The sequence below is a fragment of the Melanotaenia boesemani genome, chromosome 17 (assembly GCF_017639745.1).
Source record: "Melanotaenia boesemani isolate fMelBoe1 chromosome 17, fMelBoe1.pri, whole genome shotgun sequence".
NCBI lineage: Eukaryota > Metazoa > Chordata > Actinopteri > Atheriniformes > Melanotaeniidae > Melanotaenia > Melanotaenia boesemani.
The window spans coordinates 6,651,231-6,673,002 of NC_055698.1; the positions used below are offsets into that span (position 1 = coordinate 6,651,231).

At 40.1% G+C, this 21,772-nt stretch overlaps 1 protein-coding gene across 2 annotated transcripts; it reads left to right on the forward strand.

Annotated features, from left to right (window-relative positions):
- The first annotated feature begins 898 nt into the window (after positions 1-898).
- Positions 899-21,589, forward strand: parp10 (poly(ADP-ribose) polymerase family member 10). 2 transcript variants are annotated; one of them, XM_042012127.1, is made up of 11 exons: positions 899-1,039; positions 3,267-3,442; positions 4,808-5,050; positions 6,312-6,542; positions 6,632-7,677; positions 7,758-7,970; positions 14,779-14,905; positions 14,982-15,995; positions 18,578-18,711; positions 18,796-18,970; positions 20,199-21,589. In XM_042012127.1, the coding sequence occupies exons 1-11, from the start codon at positions 909-911 to the stop codon at positions 20,495-20,497; spliced, it is 3,789 nt and encodes a 1,262-aa protein (XP_041868061.1). In that variant the 5' UTR covers positions 899-908; the 3' UTR covers positions 20,498-21,589. The 2 variants fall into 2 exon arrangements, with proteins under 2 accessions (XP_041868061.1, XP_041868062.1); XM_042012128.1 differs by having other exon boundaries at positions 908-998.
- Positions 21,590-21,772: the final 183 nt, after the last annotated feature.

A 21,772-nucleotide genomic window follows, 5' to 3' on the forward strand; every position in this document is an offset into this window, starting at 1 on the left:
CAAAATTGTGGAGACCCTGCTATTGTCATTGTACTTAGACTGTAAATCATAATGACTGCTTTTGCATGAGATTTAAAATGCTTGTTGTGTCCTTCTGTTGAAAGGGACTTTTATATAAATCATAAAATGCATGCAAGTTTCATTCCATGCAATCACTATATAGCAATGATATAAACATTAATATTAAGCCTGGTAATGCATACGCATTTTAGGGCATGTTCAGTTATAGCCTGCCACAAAGTTAGTATACTCTGACACAAGTAAAGGTCCTGAATTCAGAAATATCCCTTGTATTGGTATGAGGAAATATGATCAAGGTATCAAAAAAAAAAAAAAAAAAAACAGTGCAGCAAGTTATTCACAGCCATGACAAACTTTGATTCATAGTCAGTATTCATAGGACCAATAGATTTCTCTATGATTAGAAATAATATAAGTAAGTGGCAAAAGAAAGTAGGACATTACACTGGAATATAAACGAAAACCTTTAAACAATGTGTGTCTCGCTTATCTCTGCTGGGATTTTTGAACAACTCATTTTCATTGTCCGACTTTTTTAATTAATTTGATTATTTGATTGCCTCGTAATTCCTTGTATGGGCTGTGCAGAATATACCACAACGTTACCTAAGATTCAGAAATTTTACAATTTAAGACTTAATATCAAACAGATTGTTTTCTGTCTGTAACAGAATTGCCAAACCTGGCCTCAAAACAGACCGCAGAAGTCCCCGGATTCCTTGCATTCACGTTAAAATAAAAATTATATTGATTAGAAATATTCACTAAAGTTTTCTTCATTCAAATTCAATGTTTTTATTGAAATTTACTTGTTACGTAAATGCGCGCGCAGTGGACTCGCATCATAAACAAGCCGCTGTCTCTTTAACACGTGCAGCAATAAACTGATGACGCCGCCCGACGTTCAACAAGCAGCACAACAAGGAAGTACTTCTCAGTTTAACCCGACAAGAGTCAATGTTTTCGTTGTAGCACAAGTAAGTAAAGCTCTAAAATCATCTAACCGCATTGTGAAAAGGTAATTTGCTTTTTGTTTGTGACAAAACGGAGACCTTTAGCGAGAAACTGCCAGTTTAATGTTCACAAACATCGCAACTATAGCTATTGGTTTCACTTTCTAGTTGGCAGCATGACAACGCAGACCCTTACAGAGTATGAAATATAGCTTTTAAAGCAATTAAATAAAAACTGCGCCACTGTGACGCAGTTTTTTTAGGGTAGTCTAACTACAGAAGTGACGTTTAGCTCCACAAAACAATGCTAGTTAGAAAGTACGAACTTCCCGGAAGGCAGCGGTGTGTAGGCCGAACTGATTACAAGTCTCTTACTGGTCCTCATAGACGTGTGAGAAATCATTAAAGTTATTTACGGATCACGTTTAAGTGAGAAATGATTATGTTTTAAGAAAGAATGCGTGATTATTGGCAAAGTGTACTTTGATTTTTTTTGTCTTTGCCAGTAATAACTCAGTAACGTAATTAAACAGTTTAACTTATCACACTATTGCCTGTCTTTCATATTTTCACAAATTCACACTTGTGCTTTTATTATGTTAATATATACCCAAATAATCTGTTCTTTATGGGATTGTAAATTAAATATTGAGTACTTCATGCTGTCTCATCGCTTGTAATTCAAAGTGAAAGATGCTGATATCAGAGTTTTGACTATATTTGAGAGGTTGCTCCATTAATATTATGGTTTAGATAAACTGCGTTTACTTATTTGATTTTCAAAGAGACATATAATATATCAGAAAAACTGTGTAGTGTCCTACATATAGCTTTATAATATTAAGAAAACCAGAAACATGTAAACATGGCTGCTTTTAAAATATGTGATAATATTTTCAAATAATTACATTTTGCGAGAGGCAAATAAAATAACTAATATTATCTATATCAATATTGATATTATTACCATGTTAATAATAATAATAATAATAATCATAATCATAATAATATCAGGACACTAAATTAACTTTTTCTGATCACCAGATAATGTGTTATGTTGGTAGATTCCTAAATTTACCAGATTCAGTCATTCAGATTTTCTATTAGCCTTTTTTAAGAGACAATAAACCAGATTATAGGTATAGGTGTAGGTGTACCTGAATGCATTTGAATCATATACGTTCCTTTGAATTGTTTTTATTGACTTTTTTTGTCATGACAATGTCAAACAACAACATTCTCTTAATCTTGTCTTTTCCAGCAAGGACCAAAGTAACTTTTGTTCTTAAGACCTATTATGTAACTTTTCAACCTTAAAACACTGCATTCTGGACTCGTTTGATAGCACATTGACATATTTTGTGCGTTTCTGGAGCTATCGTTGCCCTGCAGCATCCCGAGGCTGAAAAACGCTCTATGCGACTTTTTCTTCCAAGAAGCAGCACAACGTATGAGCCAAGTTTCACTTTGCGTAAAACATCTACAAAGTTTTTTTTAATTGATTTTTGGTTTTTGTCATAAAAAAATCACACGCTAACACACTGGCCATTTTTAACACGCGAAGAAATGCAAGAAGGTGTTATCGGAGGAAGAGAGGAAAAGAAAGAAAGAATGAGACGGAACAGGAGATAAGACAAGAGTTAAGATAAGACTGACTTTTACTGGCAGGAGAGAGCTCACAGTACAAGTAGGATGCAAGAGGTATGCAGACTTAGCCGTCAATATGGATGCATACCTGAGAAAATCTGCACTCCCACATCATCATACCGCCTCCTCTGTGCCTCACAATGGAAACCACTCCTACAGATACCAGCGATTCCAGTTTCCTTCATCTTGCAGAAACACAAAAATTGGAACCAGAAATCTCAAATTTGGAAGAAAGAACACTTTTCTATTGGTCTCATTTTTATTGCTTGTGAATTATTGAAGTAGTTTTCTTCTTTTTGGCCATCCTAGGTAGTAGTTTCTTTGTAGAAATTCAGCTGAAAGGCTGATTCATGCTGTCTCTGTTGAATAACTCATGTTGACCACTTGAACCATGTGAACAGGTCATACAATGATATATGAGGTGGTGTTAACTGCAGATGTCTGAGGCTGGTGACTAACGAATGTATCCTTCTTGAACCTTATGAAAGTCACTTTTTTTCTTCGCTATTGATGGTTTTTGCACCAAAGGATACGTTAAAAAAAAAAATTTAAAAATCAAATAGATGAAAAGTAAAATAAATAAAGCTATACAGGATTTATTCTGTCCAAACCTTTGACTGGTACTGCATTTTTCTGTGTTTTTAGGATGTCTGTTGGAAGCCCAGAGGAGAGGACAGTGGAGGTGCTGGCGCTGCCTGAAGGAATAGATGAAGAGCTGCTGTGCCTTTACTTTGAGAATAAGAAGCGTTCTGGGGGAGGTTCGATTGAATCTGTGGGGAAGAGGGGCAACCATGTTGTACTGGTTTTTGAGGAGGCAGAAGGCAAGTTTCTACAGTATATGTGTCTTGACTGTTTTCAATTGTAAATTTGATTTTTCACTGTTTGAATGATCTTGTTTGGGTATGAACTATATCATATTTAGCAGTCATGTGAATAAAAAAAGTAAATCCTCTTTCAATTCTGAGGTTTTACATATCAGGACATTTACAAAAGAGTTTGACAACCTAAGATGAACAACAACACATGACATATATTTTATTTATAAAATTAAGTTGATAAGCTAATGATAATCTGCATGAGCACCTTTTAATAAAAGCAGAGGTTTTGTCACTTGCTGGTCCGAAGCATTCAGGTGTGTGTGTTAACATAATGCCAAGGAGGAAGACATCAGCAATCTTAGATAAGCAAATATTGCTGCCCAACGATTTGGTGAAGGGTTTTAAACTATTGTCAAGCAACTTGGGAGTCTATCATTCTACAGTGAGAATATTATTCAGAAGTGGGAGACGTTCAAAACAGCTCCAAAGTCTTTCCAGAAGTGGAAGTCCCAACAAGTTTAGCCCAATGCCAGACTGTGCAATGCTCAAAGATGTTCATAAGAAAAAAAATCCTGAGAGCTACATCAAATGTTAAAGTTCACAACAGTGCAATCATAAAAAAGCTGAACTAGTATTTCACTTGTTTGGATGGGTTGCAAGAGAAAGCCTTTTCTCTCTAAAACAAACTTGGCAGCACAGCTTAGGTTTGCAAAGTTGCAGCTGAACAAATTACAAGACTTCTGGAACAATGTCCTTTAGGCAGATGACACCAACATGGAGGTATTTGGTCATGATGGCCAGCAGTCTGTTTGGGGAAAACCAAATAAAGCCTGTCAGCACAAACATCTCACACTAACTGTCAAGCACGGTGGTGGAGGGCTGAGGATTTGGGCTTGTTGTATAGCCCCATGACTTGGACATTCATTGAGTGTACCATAAATTCCTTTGTATCCTAAAGGATTCTAAAGTCATACATGAGGCCATCTGTCCAACAGCTAAAACCTGACTCAAACTGTCTCATGTTGCCGAACACAGCAGCAGATCTGCAGCAGAATGACCAGAAAAGAAAATAACGTGTCAGATTGGTCCAATCAAAGTGCAGATCACAGCCGAGCTGTGCAGAAAAAAATGCTGCAAACCTAAATGAACTGATGCAATATTGACTCAAATTAACAATAAATGTCAACATATAATTCATAATAGTCATTAACCATTTTCTTCGTTGTGAACTAAGAGTGCTTCTTGGGTTTAAAGCTCATCACTAGTTCTTTTCCCTGTTTTAAACACAAAAATAAACATCTCAGTACTTTGTCTTCCAGATATTGGTTGTAATATTTTCTTTTTTTTCTGCTCCAACCACATCAACAGCTGCTGCCAGAGTGCTGTCTAAAGGCCATCATGTTCTGCATAATATTGAGCTGATTGTAAGAAAGCCTCCATCAAAGGACCCATGCAGACTGCTCCTGCGAGGGATCAATCCTGGTACCTCCTTGGAAATGATAGAGCTCTATGTTGAGAACATGATGGACCTCAACATGACCGACTACACCTTGCACCCATCACCAGGCAGTGATTTTGTCCTTATTCACTTCTGCCAACCCTTCTCAAAAGGTCTTTAAACATTCATGTTTTCCTTTTCTTAGAAGAAATTAACCTTCACTGTTCAGACTTCAGAGACAATGATCTCTTCACTGTTTACAATATATCAACTGTGTATGATATGTATGTATGTGCGTATATTTTAGGCCCAGGCTCTGACAGTTATCATAGCTGATGACAAGTATTTCAGATTGCCATCAATACTAAATCCAGATTTTACCCAGCAGTCTTTAGATTTAGTTTGTTTCTTTTGCTAAATGGTAAATACTGGAGATCAAACTTGCAAAATTGAGGTCAAATAGACAAAAAAAAAACGTCATTGTGGGACTGTCAGCAGGCTAACATTAGCATTTAGCTGAAAGAAATGGATGGCTGTGGACCAGGTGACATATCAGCCATCTTTCAATTTGGGTTTTGGAGTTCGAAAGTAATGCCTTCCATTCATACCAAATCACTAACATCGACTTAAATGTCATCTCGTGATTTTATTCCTGAGCTCAATTGGACATTTAAATAGAAAAATTAAGACTGTGACACATTTTGTGTGTTGAGCTTTAACGTGTTCACGTTAGAACTTAGATGTAACCCTATCAGTAACCCTAACCAAGCACAATATGGTCCAGTTTCTGTAGTGGAACAGCAAGTACGCGTGCTAACATGGGACCACTGGTAACAGTGTTTGATGCTGTGCCAGCTTGCATTTTGGCATTGTATAGATTGTAGAGAAAATGTAAGAAATGTCACAGTTTTACACAATTTGACACCCCAGTTTTGGCCTTCTGTATATAACCAGTTTTCATACATTGTTGGTAACAATTACATTAAAGCAGGATATAATGTAAACCTTACTTCTATTTAGAGTCTCAAACTAAGTATTTGTGGAACTTGGTCATAACAACGAAGTTGGTAAAGTCTGACTGTCATTGCTACACACCACATCAACATTTTCCTCATCAAATAAACTATTTTTAGTTGTTAGAATAAAGAAAATGGAAACATTTCTACTTGTTCATTTTTAATACAATTTACAAATAATTACTGCATTGATTTCTGTCTATTTTTGATCTGGACTGATGGCATTGTATCGTAGATCAGTGTTTTTAAAACACCCCTAAGTGTTTGTGTGTGTGTGTGTGTGTGTATACATATGTAAAGCATTAAGTACTTTGTAGAACTTGAATTCGGTTAAAATGTGCTTTCATCCCATTTGTAATTTAACAGGGAACCTGTACAATGTCTACGGCCAGTTTGATGTGAATTTCTTGTTTTATAGATTTTCAAACTCTCAGCGCAAAAATCTCCAAGAGAAAACTGGTTGGTGCCGAGGTCACTCTCGAACAGATTGAGCAGACGGACTCCGTCCTTGTAGAGAACCTGCACCCGGGTACCACAACCGACCTGCTGTCTTTGTACTTTGAGAGCGCGCGAGGTGGGAATCAGACGGTGAAGGAGGTCACCATGCTGTCAGAGGGAGCAGCAAAAGTGTCATTTGCGAACTATGAATGTAAGTTTTCAATGTCCGACCTTAAAACTCTGATTGCTCTTTTATTTCCTCCCTAAAAAAAAATGTGTGTTTTTGTTTTTTTCTAACAGCTGTGGATCCCGTCCTGAATCTTCAGCACAAACTGGATGATACAGAACTTGTAGTGAAGCCCTACTATAACTTTCTCCAACCGACACCATCGCAAGATGTTGAAATTGAGAGCCAAGAAGTCACAGAGACGAGCTCAGAGGACCTGAATGTTATCCAGCAGCAGACTGGTCCCATCCTTGCAGATGCAGACCAGCCCTCTCCTGCTGAGCCATCAGACAGCAGTCACTCCTCCTCTTCTCAGACAGCTTTGGACTCTCCTGCTGCTGGTGAAACAGTAGAAATGGTGGAAGAGGAGGTCATGGAGGATGAAACTGATGAAGCACAAACACTAACTTGTGATTTAGCCATTACAGACCCAGTAAAATATTCTTTGTTTCAGTGCAGCTCTGTTTATGAAGACATACAGAAAACCAATCCAGATTTTAGCATCCAGATTAAAGATGATTGTGTCCACATTGCAGGACCTAACAGACTTCAAGTAGAGCAGATAAAACACACAATCATGGACTTTATTGGCAATATGGTAACTGTTCATTTCACCCTTGAGCTGGAACAGGCCCAGTTACTTGCGAGAAAAGACGTGGAAGAGCAGCTGCTGAAAGCCATGCATCAGCCAGACTCTCCTGCTTCGTACTCTGTTTTAGACACTAATGTAATGGTAACATCCGTATCCCAGAGTGCAGCTGATCAGGCGTGTAGCTTCTTAAAATCCCAAGTCAGTCATTTGAGCATAACTGTGGACACGGAGCTTGAGTGTATGCTGTATTGCAGAGAGTGGAATCACTTCCTGCAGACTCTGGGCTTCACCTGTGTGAAGGTGTCAGAACGAGGAGGGAATATTGATGTCCTGACATTGAAAGGGATGGAGAATGACAAACGGACTGCAATCCTGGAGTTTTTGAGCACACCCATCGAAAGTGAGTCTGTCATCTCTATGGATCCCAACATGCTGAAGTACATCCAGATTCACTGTCACCAGCTACTGGCGGACATGGACCAAGTGTCAATTGTTCCACTAGAGGCTGAAGATAGCTCTGGTTTAAAGGTATCTGATGGATCTTTCTTTTCTGCTAATTCAGAAGGTTTTAAAATCTATTCCTCATCACTTGTTTTGTCGCCTGACAGATCCATGGCCATGCAGTTGCATGTCAAATGGCAGAGGAGGTGCTTCAAGGTGTGGTCTCGTCTATCTGCACCCGAACCATCACAGTAAATGCTCCAGGAGTGACCCGCTTCTTAGATGAAAAGGAGTGCAGAAGCATTATGAATGAGATGGAGACCAAGTTTCAGGTCTACATCAGCCCAGAGTATGTGCCCTGGAAGCCCCTACAGCACCAGGTAAGGCAGTGATGGAATTTGAACATATTACTTTATGTATTTCTGTGCTTTTAAAGCGACTCTAGGCTCCATCTCAGCAGGCCTGGTGTCATTCATCATGATAAGCTATCTTGAGGTCTTATTTATACGCTGGAGCTGGAGTGTATTTGCATATTCAAGGCAGTAACGCTGCACAGTTGTTGACTGTTTTCTAAATGAATTGCATACTGAATGCTTCAGTTTCACTGTAATTACAGTTGTGACACACATACAGTACCAGTCAAAAGTGTGGATGCTAATACTGTAATCATTTAAAGCAGTGATCCCCAACCCTGGTCCTCAAGGACCACTATCCTGCAGGTATTAGATGTTTCATTGCTGCAACACCAAATCCACAAAGTGGATGTCTGACAAGTTCCGGTCTGAGTGAACGCTGGCGTAGCTGTCGCCGCTGCTCACCGGCAAAAAACAAAAAAAAAAAAAAAAAAAAAAAAATTGAAACATCACCTGCTGTATACCTGGCCAGTAGCCTCAACGCCTTCTCTTGACAGCGACGGCGTTCTATTGTCAGCTGCCCACCTGTCAAACTGCTGACCTGTCAAACAGCCCACTGATCTACAGCTTACCCGCGGATCCCTGGCTTTCCAGCCTCACTCCCGAGAAGGATGACGTGGATTCTCCGTGTGTTGCTGTGGTTTGCAGCTGGCTGGCTCCTGCTGTCACTTGTCCAACTCCAAGCTGACGCCCTGTTCCAGTACTCAGTTGCTGAACTTCTGAAGCTCCGACGCCATGTCGACGTTTTCCAGCCTCCTTCTGGTCTCCCCATTCCTCCGGAGATCTTCTTCCAGCCCTGCCGGAGGTACGTCCACCGTGGATCGCGTGGCAAGCAGTTTTACAACATCTCCGGGTCCTCAATACCGACCTTACTCACCTCACGCCGACGCTCTCCGATCATTCGCCGGGATGCTAACTGCGCCACCCTGGCTAGTTTGCCAAGGGCAGGTAACTCTGCCTGCAAAAGCAGCCACGCGACCGCCACCTTTGGTCTTCTGAACATACGCTCTCTCAACAATAAGGGCCTTTTAATAAGAGATCTTATTGTAGATCATAATCTTGACTTTTTATGCCTGACAGAGACTTGGCAGCTGCCTGATGATTTTATTTCTCTAAATGAGTCCGTCCCGCCGGGCTTTGTTTACGTTTGCCTGCCTCGTGCTTCTGGACGCGGTGGAGGTCTTGCATTGCTCCATCGTGAGAGCTGGAAAGTTGTGCCGATTCCTGCTGCTCCGGTCTTCTCCTCCTTTGAGTATTCTGCATCACTGCTGCCCGGTCCCTCTCCCACAGTTGTTACCACCGTCTACCGTCCTCCAAAATATAACAAGGATTTTTTGAATGATTTCCCCCTCCTCCTCACCCATCTTTCTTCCCTCTCCCATAACTTGATCATTCTAGGTGACTTCAATATTCACTTGGACAATGACAGTGCTCCTCTTTCCAGGGACTTCTCGTCCTGCCTGGACAGCTTTGGTCTTCATCAATACATTAATTTTCCAACCCACTGTAAAAAACATATTTTGGATTTAGTCTGCTGCTCTGGTATCGCCCCTACTGGTTGTAAATCTCATTCTGTTGCTTTTTCTGATCACCAGCTCGTTACTTTTAACATCAAGGTGCAGCTGTCTAAAATTATACTCCCTCGCATCATCTCCTTTCGTAATATAAAGGACATAAACATCGAAACTTTCACATCTGATATCAATAATTTTCCCAGTGTATCTTCCTGTTGCTCACCTGATGACCTGGTTTCTTTTTATGACAAAAGTCTTCACACTCTCCTGGACATCCATGCTCCTCTGCGATCTAGATCAGTCTCCTTCACCCGCTCAGCACCCTGGTTTACTCCTGCCCTACGTCAACTGAAATCCCGCGGCCGTCAGCTGGAACGCCTTGCCAACAAAACTGGACTCACTATTCATAATAATATGTACAAGGACCACATCACTGTGTACAAGGCCGCTCTCTACTCAGCCAAATCTGCATACTACTCCAATTTAATCCATTCAAACAGTCATAACTCTAAAACCCTCTTCTCTCTTCTCACTTCCATCACTAAACCTCCTGATTCTCTTCCCCACCATATGCAATCTCACGATTTCTGCAACAAACTCATGTCTTTTTTCATTTCCAAAATCACAGATATCCATACACACCTCACTTCAACTGGAGCTGCAGTCGCTGGAGGTGACCCCACTACCTCCTTCCCATCTCTTACAACCACTTTTTCTAGTTTTGACCTTCCCTCAATCCAAACCATCTCTGACATTATCCATAAATCCAAACCTTCCACATGTCACCTTGATCCACTCCCCTCCATCCTGGTTAAATCCTGCTGCTCCTCACTTGCGCCTCTCATTACCAAAATCATCCATTCTTCATTGAGTTCTGGTTTGGTCCCTTCTTCACTCAAATCTGCCTCAGTCACGCCCATTTTGAAGAAACCTGGCCTGGACCCAACCAACTTCATCAACCTTCGTCCCATATCCAATCTCCCCTTCATTTCCAAAATTTTAGAAAAATCTGTTGCCTCTCAACTTCATAATCATCTGCTGTCCAACAATATTTATGAGCAGTTTCAATCTGGCTTCCGTCCCCTCCACAGCACCGAGACTGCACTTATCAAAATTTCTGATGACCTACTCATGGCTTCCGACTCTGGACTGCTTTCCATCCTCATTCTCCTGGACCTCACAGCAGCCTTTGATACCATTTCTCACGCTACTCTTCTAAGTCGACTCTCATTTCTTGGCATCACTCACACCCCAATAGCCTGGTTTACTTCATATCTCTCTGATCGAACACAGTTCATACAACTCAAATCTCATAAATCTCATAAATCTATTTCCGCTGGAGTGCCCCAAGGTTCTGTACTGGGCCCCCTCCTTTTTATCATCTACATACTCCCACTCGGCCACATCCTTCGAAAATATAATATCAATTTCCACTGCTACGCGGACGACACCCAGCTCTACCTCTCAACTCAACCATCTGCCTCGCTCCCGCCAACCGCCCTCACCCTCTGTCTTGAAGAAATCCAGTCTTGGTTCTCATCCAACTTTCTTAAACTAAACAGCTCTAAAACGGAAGTCCTCTTGGTAGGCACACCTCACACCCTATCCAAAGCCAATAAATGTTTCATTACTCTTGATAACTCAACTGTCCTCCCCTCCCCTAAGGTTAAGAGCTTGGGTGTCGTCCTCGACAGCACATTGTCCTTCCAGTCTCACATTAATAACATCACCCGGTCCGCCTATTTCCACCTACGTAATATTTCTCGTCTCCGTCCTTCCCTCACTTCCCAAACTACTGCCATTCTTGTTCACAGCCTGATCACATCCCGCATTGACTACTGCAATTCACTTCTTTTTGGCCTCCCCAATAAGTCCCTCCAGAAGCTGCAGCTCCTCCAAAACTCTGCCGCACGTGTTATCACTCGGACCCCCATTGCTCATCATATCACTCCCATCTTGCAACAACTCCACTGGCTCCCCATCAAACAAAGGATCATCTACAAAATACTGATCATCACTTTTAAGGCACTCCATAACATGGCTCCATCTTACATCTCTGATCTCCTTCATCCACACACCCCTTCCCGCACACTGCGTTCCTCCCATACCCATCAGCTTTCCGTTCCCCCGGCACGTCTGGCAACAATGGGGAGCAGGGCGTTTAGTCGCTCGGCTCCTCATCTCTGGAATTCCCTCCCTCCTGATCTCCGTACAGTGGACTCCGTCCTTCTCTTCAAATCCAGACTTAAAACTCATCTGTTCAGACAGTCTTATCCCTCCTAAGTCCATATACATCTTTCCACAGTGTTTCCTTCCTCTATCACTTATTCTGTTTTGTGCTTTTAATGTTTTGCTTACTTTTAGTGTCTTATGTTTGTACAGTGTCCTTGGGTGCTTTGATAAGGCGCTTTTTTTTAAAATAAAATGTATTATTATTATTATTATTATTAAGTTATAAACACGTCTGCTACTGAGTCATTAATTTGAGTCAGGTGTGTTGCAGCAGGGAAACATGGAAAGTCTGCAGGACAGTGGTCCTTGAGGGCTGGAGTTGGGATTCCCTGATTTAAAGTGCATCTAAACCAAAACAAAAAAAAAAAAGAAAAATTGATATAAACAAGGATGGATCATAATCTCATGGGTTCATAATTTTTATTTTTTGGGTCATCAACTTCTAACAGATAAGGTATAGCAATGTCTTATTCACAAATGAGCTGACTGTTAGAATGAGAAGAGCTGATTCCCACCATTAAGAGTCCTATCTTCAAAAGGGGCGGGGCGTTATTTTGATCACATGTGAGGAAAGATTACATCATACTATTATGTAAAAGAAGAAATGGAGACAGACTCTGAGAAGATAGCAAGCATAGTGGTGCAGGTGCCCAGAAAAGGTGGTGAAGTTAGTGAATCTAAAGTTACATAAAGTTCAGATTTCGGACTTTATTTACTTGTTTGTTGTGGGTCTTTGTTCGGTTGTTTATTTAAAAGTTTGATTAAAATATTAAATTCTAAATAATTTTTTTTATAATGGCTAAATAAACTTAAAAATTGGGCTTTTATGACCAAACCTAAATAAAAAAAAATACTTATTGACATACAAACCTTCCATAGCTGCCTAATAGAAGCTCTGAGTGATTGTAAATGACGAGCCATTTGGTAGCCCAATCCTCGGCTCCTCTAAGGCAGCTGGACCTCCGATCATTAATGTAGCATGCTGTGATTGTTCAGGAACAATATAGTGATAGGCATCTACGCCTCTTTGATTAATTTATATTTGTTCTGAAAATAGTGTAATAATGCTTAAAAATGTTTGATAGAAAACTGTGATTTTAGGATTCAAGTGTTATTTTCCTCCATAGCTATATGAAAGTGGAAGGACACTTTCTGTGGACAAAGAATAGTTAATCACCCCTTGATTATAATGCTACACAGATAGAACAAACTAAAACAGCAATATCATGTTTCTGTGACAAAAAAGGGTGACAGCACATCACAAGTTTTTTTTTTAGCTGTCCCTGTACTTTTGGCCCACTTGAATAAATTCACAACTTCTATTAGAAAACAAAAAAAATAATGTTATTTATTTACCCATGTTATAAGGCTGAATCCATGCCAATAATAAATAGCACTAAAATTCATATGATCCAGCTTTCCACCAGCACTTAAACGCAGCACGTATTTGTGAAACTGCGAGGAGGTGTGAGGGTTGGAAAGGAGTCTCAAAACTCTGCCTGCACATGCAAGTTGATCCATGTGTAAATATAACCTGATACGTGCATCTCAAGCAGTGCATGCACACAGATCTAATGTTGTGCATACACAGAGGTTTTTGAACATGAAAATCATCACATGTGTGAGATTGAAGGTGTGAATTCAAACAAATTATCTAGTGTATAATGTGTTCCTGTGTAAAGTTATTTTACATGTGTTCAAATGCTTTTTGTCTGGATTTCACGACACGTTTGCAAAAGCAAATGTTTTACACATTTGAAAATCATGCAGTACACATCTGTAACCTTTTTTAAGACTCGTTTCACTCCATAGCTTAGGGGTAAACCAGCTTTGGGTGAACATACATGTGGTGAGGCCTGCCATCACATATTAAAGAGATATTGATGCACATTGTTTTCTATAGCAGAGAAACCACAGTCCTCAGGTCCAGCATTTAAACTCAGCAGAACTTTGACATTCACAGAAGAATTCTTCATTCATGTAATAACACAGATTTCTGATGATTAATTAAAATCATAAAGGAGTTGCTTGTTGGTTAATACAATCCAGTTTGAAATATTCTGGTTTTTTACAGAGTTGTAACCATTAATTGGAAAGAATAAGATAACCACTTTAACATCATGGTCAGTAGTGTTGATTTTTGCCTTTACTTTTGAGTCAAAGTTTGAGCTTTACTGATTAAAAAAACACTGAGACAGATAAACTAAAAGTTCTGGATTCTGGTGGCTGTTACCATGCAACAGCCTCTAAAATATCACTGGTGATGTATATTGCGAGCATTGGATGTTGAGTGATTTGTTTTAAAGTAGAAAAAGCATCATAGTACTGCACCAGAAAAGCAATATGGTAAGGCTTTTAACGTCTGTGGTCTTCATTCTTTAAAGAAAAACACTGGCTTTAAAACAGCACATTCCCTCCTCCCTCTGTCACTTCATATTAAGTTCTGCCTTTACTAGAACTTACGTTTTGAGGAGAGTAACTCCCAGAACCCACAGATTTAAAGCTTTTAGGCTTCTTGTTTTTATAGCTATTTCTTCACTGCTGCTGCATACATTAACATAAAAGGCAAGCTTTTTTTTCTTTTGTTTTGGTTGGTTTCTAATTACACTTCCTGTGAGTTTGGACATATCTTTGAAGAATTGTTGTTGTTTTTTTTTCATAATTTGGAAGAGTGAGAATAAATCATATGGTGGTAACTCAGGTGCTTCCATCTCAGGACTCATTTGCATTCACATGATGAAAATGTGTCTAACACCTCTAAATCCATCTTCACGGCATCCTCGGTGCATTCAGACATGCAGTCTGTAGAGCAGGGCCTGTGATGGTGAACTAAGTCGTAAAACATGATAAAAGATCATCAAATGTGGTGAAACTGTGTGAGTTATTCACAAATCTGCTGCTGTTTTTAATGTACGGTCTTGAACATTTTGTGTTAGAATATTCTTATCAACGTTAAAATGTGAATCAGTTCAGGTTTAACCAAAGCAGAAGCAGATGTTCTTAATAAATAATTCTCTTTATTATTTCAGGATGTTTTTGAAACTGCATGGAAGATGATGTCCCACAAAAACTTCCAGATAGTGTCTACGAATGACTCTACACCCGAGCTGAAATCGAATCCATTGCCGATGGATCTTAATGGAGTTTCAAACAAAGGTAGGTAGCATCATCTCACGGTACTCATTTAATGTTTTTATTTGCAGTTTTAATCTGTGTGTTTACCTCTTTGCAGGCCTGCTAGAGGAGGCAAAGAGAATCGTCTCGGCTATTGATAAAAGCCAGGAGGAGGAAGTGGCTGCTGCAGACCAGCTCGTTGATGTGGATCACATGGACTTGTACATGGCAGACGAACCAGGCAGCCTGACAGTCCTGGACTCTGATACAACAGCCGCTGAAACTTCCCAGCCCTTGGCTGATCAGAATGCTGCGAGTGGACCACTCCTGATGACTGATGGTGTTCTGGCATTCGCGAGTAATCTGGAAGAAGAGGCCCAGCTGTCTTTAGCCATCCAGTTCTCTATGGAGTCAAGCCAGTGGACTCTGGCCGATGAGGAGGAACAGCTTCAAAAAGCTTTGGAGTTATCCAAGAAAATGACTCATAATGAATCTGGCTCCAGTGCTACCAACAAGAGCCCTCAGGTAGATCTGCAGGAGAAGAAAAATGTTCATATATCCTTGCAGGATGCCATAAAAGCAGCGAACACCATCCACCTGCATGTGTTTGCAGGGTATAGCTGCGACCTGATTCGAGTGGACATCGCCTTCAATAAGAAAGTGAGCCAGAGGCAGGTTGAGGAGAAGCTGGAGCACAGGAATGTAGGGAACATATCTGATTACCACAGGAAATGCTTGGAGGTGATCATGTGGAAGCACGCAGTCAGGATTGAACTCGAGGGAACCATCATTGCTGTGTCTGGGTTCAAGGACTATGTGGCCGAAGCGATGTGCGATGTGAAGCTGCTGATGGACAAAATCTGTAACGCTGTGACTGACAAAGAAATCCTGAAGACTGTCCAGTGGGAACGCCATCTGACATCGTCAGACTCAACACCTTATTCTCCTGATGCTACGGTATTTTTAGAGAATTCTTGGAGGATGAAGCTGAAGAAGGTTGATATCTTGCTCGACAATCAACCCCACATCATCGACTTTGAGAAGATGACGGAGTGTAACGTAGCCTCAGAGAAATCTGTGAAGATCTCCAGGAAGCTTCTTGAATTAGCTGATTTGACTGGTGACGTACCAGGTAAATGGAATTTTGTGGTGATGTTGTGCTGTTTGTGGAGCCATGAAACTGACCAACTGTGGTTTAAACAGTCAAAAATATGATGGATTACAGCTTTTTAGTTGGTTAGGTGATGCTAACAGGCTAACAGAGCAGCCAGTCAGCAAAGACCACAACCTCAGTAAGCTTTTGTATTGATGAGGAGTCAAAGTATTAGAAAGTACAAAGGACCTAAGACAGTGAAGGTGTGGATCAATGTGACCATCCTCCTGTTGGGCTCATCTGGATTGTGTTTAGTTGCTTGATAAAATGAGACTCTGAAAGGGGGTTCTGTTTTAGGAGGTCATTAACCTGAACCAACTCTGGACCCTCTAACTGATGCTTGAAAGGGAATTAAAGCAGCAGAGTGGGTGGATATGAACTGGTATGAACTGGGTTGGGCTATGGTGAGGGATGATGGATGGATGAGTGAATTGGAGGCTAGAAGCAGTGCTGAATGAGAGAACCAGGTCGAAAGCTAGAGGATTTCAGCTGTAAAAAGTGCTTTCAAACAGTTCTGTGAGCTCTTCGATGGTTATAAGGACCATGGAGCTACCTGAAGAAGGCTTTTTTTTCCAACCGTTGGCAGACCGGGATTATAACTCCTGGAAGAGTAACAATCATGTTGAAAATGCTCCATAAATAATGCTTTAAACCTGAAGCTTCACAAAGGCTGGGAGATATGGTGAAATGTTTTATCACATTATTGATTAATCTCGGTCTTGATTACAATGAACACTGCAACTAGCTTGTTAATTTCTGTGTTACCGGCTGCTGCGCTCCAGGAAATGTTGAAAGAAGCTTAGCTTGTTTAGGCAGGTCGGCTGCTGTAGGACTTTTTCCACTGACCAGCGAACAGGATCTTTCTCCACAAGTTTGGACTAAACTGAAAATAATGTGAATATCGCCACTGACCAAAAGCCCCTGTCTCCGTCTCCAGCTCCATTTTTCTTTTTCTTGGTTGGCGCACAATCAGCTAAAAAATAAAAATAGGGGTGGGAAACTGTAGTCGCCTTTTAACCTAATTCAGTAAAGATTCAGAGGACTGTGATAACTTTTACATTAATGCTACTTTTTTCTCTGGACACAGCTTCTTTTCTTTTTCTCACCATGTACGAATGTGATGCTTTGAAATCATCCTATTTCTTATAATCCATCATGAATGTGCTTCTGACATCCGTTATTAATTCAGTGAACAGAAGAAATTTGGTCAAATCGCTGGTGGGTTGCATGTGCCAACAGTAGTAGTGGAGAGCAAACAGGAAAAGTGTGATTGACTTGCATCAAGAGTCTCGACTTCTTTACAAGGGGGAAAATGTTAGCGTCATCAGAGTAGTCCACTGAAAAGAATGTATTTTTAGGTGTTTTTAGCAAGCCAACCCCCCCTTGGTTTTTCCATTATGTGAAAGCTCTGACTCACTGAGGCAACAGTTGTCTGGGTTATCTTGACATTCGTGTATACTGCACCGAACAGTTATGAAGCATATTCAGCACTTTGATAGTCTCTTCATGTCTTTTTTTTTACAGTTAAAATCCAGTAAAAACAAATCAAATTTTATTTATAAAGCCATTTTCAAACAACAAAGAACACAAACTGCTTTCAGTGACAAAAAAACTGTTTTTAAAAGTTAACACAAGTCATCACACACTTAAACCCAATAAAAAATAATTTATTGAGCTAAAACCCACAAAAATAATCAGTTGATTTGGTGGAGATCCTGATTTGTTTACAGTTTTTATCGTTCTAGTTTTTTTTTGCCCTAGAAAGTTATGTTCTCTTACATGAGGGTGTTGTTTGACCTTATTGGCTTCTTTCCAGTCTGATGCTCTACTTGCTTTTTTTTTTTTACCCAAACACAGTCGTGTGGATGTTTTGTTGTTGTCAATGACATCGATTCAGTGTATCAGGGCGTTTGGAGACACCTGGATGAATCTTTGTGCCGGACATTGATGAACTCACCACCTTGTTTTCATGAATTACAAGTAGCTTAGTTGTCTGTGTTTGCTGCTGCATTGTGGAGCGTTTTGACCTGGAAATCTTAAAGCAGCTGAAGGGGAGTGTTTCAGCTCATAACTCTGTAGCATGAAACAAAAAGTACTGTCTCTTTTCATTTAGGCCCACATATCCGGCGCTCTCCATCTTTGCTCTGTGTGAGATTTAAAGATCTCATATTAAAATTTAGCTGTTTTTTCTTTTCTTTACGGTAATCAAATGAATGTGAATGCTCATCTTCTTCTGACGTGGTTGGAAAACACTTGTTAGCTTTAAAAAGTTGACGATCAGTTTCAGAGAGCTCACAAGCATCCTCACAGTGGCACCATTTGAGTTTACGTGCCTGCATGGCTAAAGCTTAAATTAGACAAGGAGGAAGCTAATGGAAACGTGTAAGCATTCATGTGTACATATTTTTACCTACCTAGGTAGCTATTATTTTTTTGTGCTTTTGTTATATTTTTACTCGTATGATCATTTTTTTGGCTGCTCTGCCAGTTTTTGGGCTACATATTATGTTCAGAAATGATTTGACTGATTTCAAAGCATTAACTGAGCCTTTTCATAACAGTGGAGGAATACTCTCTGCTGTCAAACATGCCTGAAGCAACCAAAGTGGATGAGGAGTCTGATGAATTTCAGAGCGTGGTGAGGACTTTCTATGAGACCATACACGAGTACCACAGCAAAATCCGGATCATACAGGTGAAAAATGAGCTACACTTTATGCTGCGGGTCATTTTGGTGTTTCAGTAATGACATAAGGTCTTTTTTCTTATCTCTAATAAGGTGGAGAAGCTCATGAATAGACTGCTGTACAATCAGTACAAGCTGAAGAAGGCGAGCATACTGCAGCGATCCTCGCATCCGGCAGTGGAACGGACTCTCTACCACGGCACGAGTCAGGAGAGTGTGAAAGAAATCTGTGTTCATGGATTCAACAGGAGCTTCTGTGGAAAAAATGGTACGTTTCGATTAGAGACGGGCATCTAAAGCAAAAATCCTTTTTGAAATTAAGTCATTTTATCGTTCCTTGAACACCCCGCAGCCCCAGCAGCGTTTACTTGTACAGGTGCTGTTACTTTCCCATTTAGTCCAAATAACTCAGCAGCTATTTGCAGCACATTTGCAACATTTTCAGCAGTACGTTGCTCTGCTCTGGCTTTAGTCTATAGAACAGCACTTTGTACTTTCCAGTTGAGTGTGTAATGATGGTTTTTAATGATTCGGTTGTAAGCTCTGTCTATGAATCTGGTGAGCAAGAACTTGCCCATCTACAGCATTATCACAGCTTCTTCAGGATTTTGCTGGTGGTTTTTATTGATTGGACTGTAAATGCAGGCTCAACTTATTCCATCAAACTTAGAAAAACCTTGAACGAATGTGATGAGAAGCATATTTTTAGCGATTTATCTTTATGATGAAGTCTGTTAGTTGCTCCTTACATCTAAAGTCAAACGTCATCTGCTGACAAAGCTCACCGGTCTGCAGATTTGTGGATGGGCCTTCTGTTGGATGTGCATGGTAAACTTATGATATGCAAGCTTTTTACTTGGCAGAGGACCTCTTTTATTTTCTTGAAAGAGCCCCACAAAAATAACTTTTTGTCTGTTGTCTTTAGCTCTGCATGTTTGTTGTTAATCCATTAGCATCAAACCTCACACCGTCTGCGTTTTGTACTAATAGCCACGTTAACATGGCTGCAAGGATTCAGATTGAAGCCTGATTGTAAACAAATCGGTTGGAAAAGTCTGATTTGACTCATTTGGATAAAAATTTTATTCACATGGGTAGATTATGCTGATTTGTGTGCATGGAAATGCGTATTCTGAAATTCGCCTCCATGCTTCTTTCCTGTCTCTCCTCCAACAACACGCATGTGCACAGCAGAGTTTTCTGGATGAGAGGGAGAGTGAGAGAAGCCAAACCACGAAAAAAAATTCATACGTAGATGGCTTAAAAATGCTGCTGGGACAGTTTATGCTCACTGTTATAGCCATTTTATATATCGTACTTAAAACTTCCCAGTATATTGGATATTTCGCCCAGCTCTGCTACCAGGTGCTTGTTAGAACAAGACATGAATGAGAATTAAATGACTTATCAATGATTATTGATTCATGGTTTCAATAACTGATTTCTTGTTAATCTCATTTTGACTCTGTTTTTCTAACCTTTTTTTCCCCACACAGCCACCGTCTATGGTCAGGGGGTGTACTTTGCTGTAAATTCCTGTCTGTCTGTAAAGAGTCAGTACTCGCCCCCAAATGCGGACGGATACAAGTTTATCTTTGTGTCAAAAGTTCTGACGGGAGACTTCACTAAAGGCGACCATTCAATGAAAACAGCGCCTCTGAAGGAGACCGGCGACGTTCCCCTCAGATATGACAGCGTAACCGATGACATCACCAAGCCGACAATGTTCGTCATCTTCAACGATACGCAAGCTTTTCCAGAATACCTCATTACTTGTCAGCAAATCCACCGCTGAGGGAAAGAAGGAGTTCGTTCCCATTTTTAATGGTTCTGCCATGATTTAAAAAGTGCATTTTAATGTTAAAGGGCTTCATTATTAAAGTGCCCAGTTTGATCAGCCACAGTGATTATATTTCATCAGGTCTGAAGCTAGTTGGGGTTTTTCATTTTCACTTTAACTCTTTAAGGAATTGTGATGAAGAAGAAATGAGCCGGTTTAGTTGTAAGGGCTTGTTTAACAGCGTTCAGCACGGTTTGGCTCTTTGTGCTGTGTTTACTGCTGATGTGACTCAGCATTTAATTCAGTTTTACTTGCAGTTTGATGGGGAAATCTTTGCCTTACCTTTGTGCATGAAGCACTTCTTTATGCTGGTGTATTGCCTACATGCTGGACTGGACCATGAAACCACAACAGATGACCAAATGTAAAAATAAAATAAAATGACAAAATGAAAGAAAATTCCTCAGATTTAAAATAAATTTGTGCAGGATTTTCAAAGCTTGTAAAACTTTTATCTTGGCACCCATCCAATAAGGAGCTGAGTCCAGACTTCTGGAAAACTGATTCTAGTTTGCATCTGCAATAACATGTTAAAACTCCAAAGGCAGACAACTTTTTTTTATAAAAACTCCACCCAACAACTAAACTAATTGGGTTTGATTGACCATTCTTTTCTTCTACAGACAGTTCTGCCATATTCACTGCTGTTAGTACTTCTGGTAGAGGTTAATGAAAACAAACAAGCTTGTCTGGGCCAGTTTTATATCTATTTTCTGTTCACATGCTTCCTGTAAGTTTTCTAGAGGTAACTATGTAGTCCAAATTTGGTCATTTTTTGTCTTTCTTTCTTCCTGGTCATGCAGGAATAGTTTCTACATGAGGGTTAAATGGATTGAATAAAGATGAGCAACAGCTCCGAGTCCACTGCTTTACATGTTAACCAAAAGCCCAACAGCTTGCCAAATTTAGCACATACTCTGTATCATCCTTTATCATGCAGCTGACAGTGTTTTCTTTAACGTTTTGAGCCAAGAGATCGGTGATCTGTTGAAACCTTTTGCATCCATCATAACTACTATTTACTGAATAAAACAGAGTAACCTGTGACTTTGTGAGCTTCATCTACTTGTTCGCTTTCTTCTTTACATCTAAACCCTGATCTGAAGGCATCATGCATCAATAACGGGGCCCGGTTTGTTGTTTAAGTTCATGGATCTTAAATTTCTGTTTTTTCTGTTATGTGATCACAGACCAAAAATGTGTTGACCGCAAATTGTTTGCTTTTTTTTG

Bases quoted from the DNA above. Each gene is read 5' to 3' on its own strand.
- parp10 (XM_042012127.1), top strand. From the start codon at position 909: ATGACGCCGCCCGACGTTCAACAAGCAGCACAACAAGGAAGTACTTCT. The intron at 5,051-6,311 runs GTCTTTAAACAT...CTTGTTTTATAG, and splicing joins CTGCCAACCCTTCTCAAAAG to ATTTTCAAACTCTCAGCGCA. The intron at 7,971-14,778 runs GTAAGGCAGTGA...TTATTATTTCAG, and splicing joins GGAAGCCCCTACAGCACCAG to GATGTTTTTGAAACTGCATG.